The sequence below is a fragment of the Oncorhynchus clarkii genome, chromosome 5 (genome assembly GCF_045791955.1).
Source record: "Oncorhynchus clarkii lewisi isolate Uvic-CL-2024 chromosome 5, UVic_Ocla_1.0, whole genome shotgun sequence".
Lineage (NCBI taxonomy): Eukaryota > Metazoa > Chordata > Actinopteri > Salmoniformes > Salmonidae > Oncorhynchus > Oncorhynchus clarkii.
Window position 1 is genome coordinate 73,848,970 of NC_092151.1, and position 9,702 is coordinate 73,858,671.

The 9,702-nt window shown below is 42.6% G+C and overlaps 1 protein-coding gene across 1 annotated transcript in view; it reads right to left on the reverse strand.

Annotated features, from left to right (window-relative positions):
* The window catches only part of LOC139410213 (capping protein, Arp2/3 and myosin-I linker protein 3-like), a 36,266-nt gene extending 27,503 nt beyond the window's left edge, over positions 1-8,763 (reverse strand). Inside the window, exons 1-6 of the mRNA XM_071155677.1 lie at positions 8,644-8,763; positions 6,350-6,444; positions 1,507-1,557; positions 1,349-1,408; positions 897-1,018; positions 674-768 (exon numbers count right to left, since the gene is read on the reverse strand). Of these exons, the coding sequence (XP_071011778.1) occupies positions 674-768; positions 897-1,018; positions 1,349-1,408; positions 1,507-1,557; positions 6,350-6,444; positions 8,644-8,701 (481 nt within the window). The 5' untranslated portion in view covers positions 8,702-8,763. The remainder of the gene's footprint in view (positions 1-673; positions 769-896; positions 1,019-1,348; positions 1,409-1,506; positions 1,558-6,349; positions 6,445-8,643) is intronic.
* Positions 8,764-9,702: the final 939 nt, after the last annotated feature.

The following is a 9,702-nucleotide window of genomic DNA, read 5'->3' on the forward strand; positions in this document are numbered from 1 at the left end:
TTGACCATGGACCTATTAATTTCTGCAACAACACATTCAGTCATCATCACACATAAGCAAGATAAAACAGTGCCTCATGATTGACACCTGGAAAAGAGGGTGGGCTTTCAGCTGATCATTTAGCTAGCTCGATTTATTTGACTGATTGTGATTTATCTTCAATGCTCGAATCAAATAATAAGTTTATAATATAATATTCATAATCTTCTAACTCATATAATATGGCTAGCTAGCTAGTGGCTTGTGTGGATATTTTTGTATATGGTGGTTAGCTAGAGTCTAGACTACCTGCGTTGCTGCTGCCCTGAAACACATGCATATCCTGACTGAAGGAGGGATGGAGTTCAGTCGGAGGGTGATGATGCAGTCGCTCCTGTCTATGTCTTTCTGCCTCTCTCTGCTGAGCGTATCAGCCAACCAGACTGAATAGTGATGATGTAGGCTGAATCAAGTGTTAATCAAGTGTTATGCTACAGTGGCAGTACTGTTGATATTTTAACAAGGTAGCTAGCCACACACACATAACCGCACAGGTAGAGCCCTATCTGTGCACGTGCCTGCTTATGCTCTGTCTGTCTGTCTGTCTGTCTGCCCGCCTGCCCGTCTGCCCGTCTGCCCTTCTGCCTGTCTGCCTGCCTGTTTATGCCTGCCTTCCTGCCTGTGAGTCTCTTACCACAGGCCCTCTGGGTTTCCATAGACGTCTCTGAGCTGGGGGAGTGCTTCCTGCTTCCCTCAGAAAGTTCACTGTCTGAATGACAGATGGAGGGACTGAAAGAGAGAGAGAGGACAAAAGGAGGTTTAAGTTAGAAGGGACAAATTAGCTAACATTAATCATTTGTCTGGGTTTCAACACTGTCTGGTAAAGGAGTCTGTGCTGTCTGAAAATGGACACTTACGCAAACACAGAGTTGTTAAATATTCTGGACAGGGCAAAGTTAACATGGCTGACCACATGACTGAGGTGGTCACGTGACTGTAGCCACAAGGAATAAGTGGACTTGTCCGTGTCTATGACGACCTGCACAGAAACAACATAGTTTCAATGACTGTAGAGTGATACAGGCACCACAGTGATTTCGATGGAATAATGCGGAAATTTGAAATGGATAATTGACAGTTAACTGCAGGAGATATATGATTACAGTAGCTCTACTTACAGGAATGAAGATCCTCATATCTCCATTATGCAAAATAATGAGATTAACTGATTTCAAATAATTACTCAGATGTTGAGATGATTGACACTCCATAATAAATCTGTTTAGACAACTAATCAGTTGTAATGAAGAGGCCACAGGGACAATGCACTAACATAGCCATTCAAAACCCCCAAAATTATGTTATTCACCTGATGCTCTGGGTGACTGTTCATGGCTCGGATCTCCAAGAAGTTAAATGTCACCTCTATCTGCAATGAACGCCACATTTTGAACCTATTTGTTAACATGCTGATAATTATGTGCATGGTAAGTGGTAAATACTGTACATACAGATCATGTGGGCTACCTTTGTTGGAACCTTGGCGACCAGGAGATAGAGCCTCCATGTTGTGAGAACCTGAGACAGCCAGAGAAACAGGAACAAATTAAATCCATCCTGAGCAAAGGTTCACTGCACTCAAGACTCGCTAAGGGCATCAGATTCTCTGATGGGTTGCCATGGTAATGGAGAGTGAAATGTGGAGCCCTCTCTGTATTCATCTATTGATCTGGGTAGGAATATTTTTTACACAACATCATGCTATGGATGGGCTGGGGTGTACACTGGGGAGGATTGCATTCGCAGGCTGTGCATTAAGATGCTCTATAGAAATGATTACAACAATAATAGTTGGGAAGTCATTCAAATAAATCACACACACCCACACACAGATGTCCTGTAAACGTACGCTCACACATTAAATCCCCTTGAGCTACAAACACAATCTCTATGCCCTAGTCTCATGCTCCTTCTGTCCATATGTTTTGGGGAGAATGAAGAAACTTTAATAAATATTGTTCAAGCACAGTGTAACATTTTCACCAGATAAACATTTTCATCAGATGCGCTCTCTCTTCCTCTCTCAGACTCTCGTCCTTCACTCCTGATCATTTCCCTTTCCTCTCTGATGCCCCTTTAAAACAGCTCTCTGAGAAGTAGCTGAGGAGGGATGGAGGAACATTTTCTCCTCTGCATTTCTCTGTGACCATCACTCTCATTTGTTCTCTCTCCAGTAACACTACTACACAGTATGCCCTCTTAATGAAAAGCAGTAATTAAATGATGGCTCCCCCTCTCTGTTGCATTTTGAGAGAGAGGTGCTTGACTCTACCCATCAGAGTCAAACACTTGCCAGCAGCCACAACACCCACACCCCCCCACAACATCAAACCCACACACACACACAACATCAAACCTCCACAACACCAACCCTCACAACATCAAACCCACACACACAACATCAAACCCCCACAACATCATACCCCCAAACAACACCCACACCCCCCCACGACATCAAACCCACACACACACAACACCAACCCCCCCCCCCCCCCCCCCCCCACAACACCCACCCACACAACATCAAACCCCCACAACACCAAACCCCCCACAACACCCACCCACCCACACACACACACACAACATCAACCCCCCCCCCCCCCCAAAACGAGGGGTGTGTCTGATGTTAGAGAGAAAAAAAGAGAGAAAGAGAGAAAAGAGAGCAAGAGTCTCCTGCATTTCCAACAAGTCACTTCAAAGACACTGTGTCTGAAGGAGTTGATTAAAACGTGCAGATAGTATCACATTAACGTGATGAGTTGGGGGAGGTATCCTGGGTAGGGGGTGGAGACGGTGTGTGCGTACTGTACCATATGAGTTTATACAAGTAAATCATGCTGGAGAGAAGGGTGAGGAGACAGTCCCCCCAGGAGAGAAGGGTGGGGAGACAGTCCCCCCAGGAGAGAAGGGTGGGGAGACAGTTCCCCCAGGAGAGTCCTTATCAAAGTCTTCCAGATCAAAGGGACATACCACACTTATCTTGGCATATCATGATGCATGTGTCTGTTTTTGGAGCAGAGATGCCTGTCTTTTCGTATTGGACTGATAAGAGGGAGAGGCGACTGTTATACACAAACAAGTACTGGAAGTATCCTGGTTAAATAATTCACAATCAAGGAAACCAAAGCCTCATTTACAGTACATTGACCATGACATGAAATAAAAACAATGGCCGTAGCCCCATCCTGAACCTGAACCTGCTTTAAAACATTAAACCTAGCCTAATAGCAAGCAAGCATTTCACACTTCCCGTTCCCTTGACACCTTAAATCCTAACCCTCTCCTCAGCCTCATCCTATGCCCCACAGAGACTACAATTACAGACTGTTCAGAGTTAAAAAGAAGGAACAGTTTAGCAGAGAGAGATTGGACAGCGGGGACTGAAGAGATAACATAGTCTCGACAGATAGACAGACATACCGAAGACCCTGAACATCAAAGGGTGCACATGCAAAACTCTCCCAACTCGCACCATAATGAATCATTAAGCAGTCATCAAGGGAACGACTCTCTGTCAAGGCCTAGCCTGCCCTGCTGGGGGTTCAGCCCATTGCCTCATCAGGGAATTGAGGGGAAAGCTTGTGGTAGTTTTGGGGAGCACAAAAACATGAAAACATTTCAATGCAGTTTTATGTGGAGTTGTTACACTCTTAGAAAAAAGGGTTCCAAAGGGGTTCTGCAGCTGTCCACATAGGAGAAACCCTTTTGGGTTCCAAGTATAACCATTTGGTTCGACATGGAGCCCTAGTTCTACATGGAACCCAAAAGGGTTCTACCTGGAACCAAAAGCTTTTTTTTTCAAAGGATTCTTCTATGGGGACAGCCGCTGAACCCTTTTAGGTTCTAGATAGCACCTTTCTTTCTAAAAGTGTTGAGCAGCTTTTGTTATTTGGTCAGTCGGTTTCTTATACTTCTCCCTATTTGCTGTACTCACACAGGTTGTGATCTATACTAAAAGAGCTCACTGGCCCAGATTTAGTCCTGTGAGCTGACAAGGCTGCAGCTCCACAAATGGAGATTTCACATCTTTGCCCCACATACTCTCTGATGAAAGCACCCAGAATCAAAGGCAGTGGTACGCCCACGCCCAGCATTGCCTCCACCGCCAGGGTCTCAGAGAGACAGAGCCTCCCCAAGCTGCTGCTATTACAGACCTCTCTGTCCTACATTGTCCCAATTAGAGGTCAACCAATTTTTTCAACTGAATGAACACTTATTTTAACTTAATATAATACATCAATAAAATCAATTTAGACTAAATAAATAATGAAACATGTTCAATTTGGTTTAAATAATGCAAAAACAAAGTGTTGGAGAAGAAAGTAAAAGTGCAATATGTGCCATGTAAGAAAGCTAACGTTTAAGTTCCTTGCTCAGAACATGAGAACATATGAAAGCTGGTGGTTCCTTTTAACATGAGTCTTCAATATTCCCAGGTAAGAAGTTTTAGGTTGTAGTTATTATAGGAATTTATAGGACTATTTCTCTCTATACCATTTGTATTTCAGTAACCTTTGACTATTGGATGTTCTTATAGGCACTTTAGTATTGCCAGTGTAACAGTATAGCTTCCATCCCTCTCCTCGCTCCTACCTGGACTCGAACCAGGAACACATCGACAACAGCCACCCTCGAAGCAGCGTTACCCATAAGGAGCAAGGGGAACAACTACTCCAAGTCTCAGAGCGAGTGACGTTTGAAACGATATTAGCGCGCACCCCGCTAACTAGCTAGCCATTTCACATCGGTTACACCAGCCTAATCTCGGGAGTTGATAGGCTTGAAGTCATTTACACCTTTAGGTGTAAAAAAAATTACAGATTTCCGATTGTTATGAAAACTTGAAATCGGCCCTAATTCATCAGCGATTAATCAGTCGACCTCTAGTACCAATAGAAAGCCCAGGCACAGCCAATGCTTGAAGCATTGCAAAGAGCTGCTGGCAAAACGCACGAAAGTGCTGTTTGAATAAATGCTTACGAGCCTGCTGGTGTCTACCATTGCTCAGTCAGACTGCTCTATCAAATCATAGACTTAATTATAACATAATAACACACAGAAATACGAGCCTTAGGTCATTAATATGGTTGAATCCGGAAACTATCATCTCGAAAACAAGTGTTTATTCTTTCAGTGAAATACGGAACCGTTACGTATTTTAACGGGTGGCAACCATAAGTCTAAATATTGCTGTTACATTACATGACCTTCAATGTTATGTCATAATTATGTAAAATTCAGGCAAATTAGTTCGCAAAGAGCCAGGCGGCCCAAACTGTTGCATATACCATGACTCTACGTGCAATGAACGCAAGAGAAGTGACACAATTTCACCTGGTTAATATTGCCTGCTAACCTGGATTTCTTTTAGCTAAATATGCAGGTTTAAAAATATATACTTCTGTGTATTGATTTTAAGAAGGCATTGATGTTTATGGTTAGGTACATGTTAGAGCAACGCCAGTCCTTTTTCGCGAATGCGCACCGCAACGATTATATGCAACGCATATTAAACTAGTAATATCATCAACCATGTGTAGTTATAACTAGTGATTATGATTGATTGATTGTTTTTTATAAGATAAGTTTAATGCTAGCTACCAACTTACCTTGGCTTCTTACTGCATTCGCGTAACAGGCAGGCTCCTCGTGAGGCAGGTGGTTAGAGCCTTGGACTAGTTAACCGTAAGGTTGCACGATTGAATCCCCGAGCTGACAAGGTAAAAATCTGTCGTTCTGCCCCTGAACAAGGCAGTTAACCCACTGTTCCTAGGCCGTCATTGAAAATAAGAATGTGATCTTAAAACCGACTTGCCTAGTTAAATAAAGCTGTATTTTTTTAATACGGATTTCCGGTTGTTATGAAAACTTGAAATCGGCCCTAATTAATCAGCCATTCCGATTAATCAGTCGACCTCTAGTCCCAATACAAAGCCCAGGCACAGCCAGGGATGGGGAAGCAGAAACCTATCAACTTAATATATTCATGGCATGTCGCCAATCTGGCCATAGCTTGCGCTCAGTATGTAACTGACCATAGCAATGAATTGCACTTCAATACTGCCTATGTTGCATCATTGTCTCTCATAGACCACCCATCAGGTTTCCATCCAATGTGTTATGTAGTATCCATCCACTGTATCAGACTTGTTTTTTGGCGTAGTGAGGGGTGGAATAGTACTGTGTGTGGATGGTCTGGAGAGCTGTTCTATATCAAAAGCTCAACAATCATCTGTGGGAATACCACCCACTCAGTCAGCACATCAATATAGCAACTGCTGTTTTTACCAGTTATTCAAACACTACTTACCAGTATCCTATCCTCTGATTTGCCATTTTTGGTTTCAAGCTTTATGCCACGTATAAACTTGGTTGAGGACTTGTCAATAATCTTCCTGATACTCTCTGTAAATAGAAAAACATCCAAGGTCAGATACACACAGCAAACATTTCACACACACAATCACACAAATCAACCAAGTATACAGCACATCAGAACAGTGAAAGAGACAAGCTTGACCTTCAAGTGGACAGCCCTATCGCCAACCGACTGAAGGCGGACCAACCTTTTCATTTAAAACTGACATACTGGCATTTTATAAACAGGGAGATAATCAGAGGAACACGGTCACTGTGTATTTTGTAGAATATGATGCTGCTTCTGGTATCTTAAACTATGCTATTGATTGAGAAAACCCGTGGGTCTCCAAAACCATTGTATTCTTCATTAAAAAGTGAAAGACAGCAATATTTTCAATGGCAGGCACACAACAATTTCCCCATTAAACTAGGATATGTGAGAGAGGACAGAATGAAGCCATAACATAGAGAGCATTTTAATAGAATATGGAAACCAGAGATGAAATGCAGTACTTGGTGAGAGTGGATGGCGACAAAACACTTCCTGTTTTTTCTCTCCAGTTTTTCTATTTCTTGTTGTATTTTTTCCATTATCACCTGTTAATTTCCTTGCATTATGCAAACTAAAAGAGCTTTTGTATTTTCATTATCTAATCATGTGAATAAACCAACAAACATCTTATTATTAATTGTGTGTTTCATAGGTGAAAACCTGCAATCTCATTCATTCTGTTATGAATGAGATTCAAAATACAATTCCAGACAATTTATTCCCACACAAACTCCAACCTTATGTGAACAATATGACTACTACCAACAACCACATGGCACCTCTCTGCTCCAGTGTGTCACATATAATCACAATTCCTCCCCCCCCCTCCCCCCCTCACTACTGCAGATAACCTGGCTGGGCCTGAGGACATCCCTGACATAGAGAGGTACCATCAGAGAGACAGGGAGGGGCAAGGCCAGGGAGGAGGACAGGAGGAGAGAGTGACATGGTGAAAGGTATTAGATAATGGATAACAAACCAAGGCACTGAATATACTATACTTCACCTGTGACTAATGCACTGTCAAATGAAAGAATGCTGCTGATTCATCTGACAGGATAGTTAGAGTAATGTTCTGATTATTAAGATGATGACCTGAACATCATGATGACTGTTTAAACAGAGGCGGTCTTTTGTCTCCATGCAGATGATGACCTTTAGCTGGCAGATGGGAGTGGCTGGCTGGCAGGTGAGTGGATTGAGAGGCAGGGATTCCACTGGAATAATTATCACAGTGTGGTTAATAGAGCCATTAGGAGTAATTAACTCAGAATCTCTCTGCTAATGTGAGCATGTGTGTGTGGTGTAGGTGAGTGAAAGTGTGATTAAGTCCTGATGGTGTAAGTTTGTGAGATGTAAGCTGGTGTCAATTCAATGGCAGCCTTGTCATCTGTATAGAACAGTGTTTCCCAACCTTGGTCCTTGAGTATCCCCAACAGTACACCTTTACGCTGTAGCCCTTGATAAACACACCTCATTCAACTCATTGTTGGCTTGATGATTAGTTGACAAGTTGAATCAGGTGTGCTTGTCCAGGGTTACAATACAAATGTGTACTGTTGGGGGTACTCGAGGAGCAGGGTTGGGATACACTGGTATAAAATAATACTCTGAAAGAGCAGTGTAGGTTAGTGGCCATGTCTGTCTCATTCCATAAAGGAAAGGAAAGCAAAGAATACATACAAATTGTTGCCAAGAAAATGCATACTGCTCCCCCTCTATCTTTCACACACAAACTGCAGACAAAAAAGAGCATGCTTACTGCCAACACGCTGAGACGGTAACAATTCCTATTCTTAAAAGCTGGCATGAATTTATGAATGCAGATAGCATTATGAGTGAGTAAATCCATGCGTGATGCACACACGATGATTTTCACAACGCCTCTTTTCCTATGGGCTAGAGATTTGACATGATCAGCCGGCTGGGCTTTTATCTTAAGTCCTGAGGAAGCAGGATGTCTTTGCTTTACACAACTTCCTAACTTTTTGATCAAATTAATGCAATGCACGTGTAGCTTAAAATAAAATAAAAATGGCACAACGCTTGGTGGTAGATACGAAAGCAGTATTTTTCATAAACTTCCAAAGCCTCTGTCCAGTCGCAGACCACCACATACACGGCAATGGTCAAAGACAGAATCCGTGCATCATACATATGACAATAATGGTGATATGAATGGTGATTCCTACCTGTAACATCCCTGCTCACACTGACAAAACAAGAGGCAGTTATCTCTTTAGAAGCCATGTCTCTTCATGTATCACCACCCCTTTCTCTTTTTCAATAGTGACCGGAACGGATTGCTTGTCTCGCAAGCATTCCACCAAGCATCCGACTGCTGAAACCAACCCGCACTGTGAGAAGGAGTATAATAACGTGAGAGAGCGCTCGGCGGTGGAAGAAGGGAAGGTGGAGGGAGATCATTGAAATAATAGGAGACAGTGGGCTAGCATATTTGGTGGACTCCGATATTACTGGAAGCAACCGTGAAACTACTACTATTTGTCAATTGAATTGATCAATATATGATATTGGTCGAAATAGTGGCGACCCCCACACGTTTCAACACAATTCAAAGGCTATGGATGGAAAACTGGTGTGCAAAACATCACACTAGGCTACTTTTCTGTTTTCAGCCAGACTCGGTGCGAGTCAATTGGACTGGCCTACAGTCTGTGGGCAGCTATTGGTAGGTACACAGTATGATATTAATCCTGTTGGCTATTACAAGGTCGACAGGTAGCCTAGCGGTTAGAGAGGGTTGCCACTTCGAATCCCGGGCCTGACAGGAAAAATCTGTCGGTAATGAGCTGGCAACCAGAGGGTTGCTGGGTTCAAATCCTAGATGCTATTGCCTGCCGTTATGCCCTTGAACAATGCACTTAACCCCCCACTACAACGTCATATCTTCAACGTTATGTCCACTATATAAAAAAAAAAATAGGCTGGGCAGTTGATCCACAGCTATTCATTTGGTCTCCCATCGAGGGTTTTAACCAAGCCCTGCTTAGCTTTTATATTTGTCCCTTACTCAATGATTACTACCAATGTGCTATCTATCGTGAGAATGATTATTGAGCGATGTCTTAATAACGACATATATTCACTGTTGCTATCGAAGTCATTCCAAAGGGTAGGTTTAAGAGATCAAATGAAATGTAACAGTACTTTCTTTATAAGTCATATCATCAGTGATACTATTTAGGCTTGTAAAGCATTTGCAAAGCAAGTCAACAACAAAATTACAG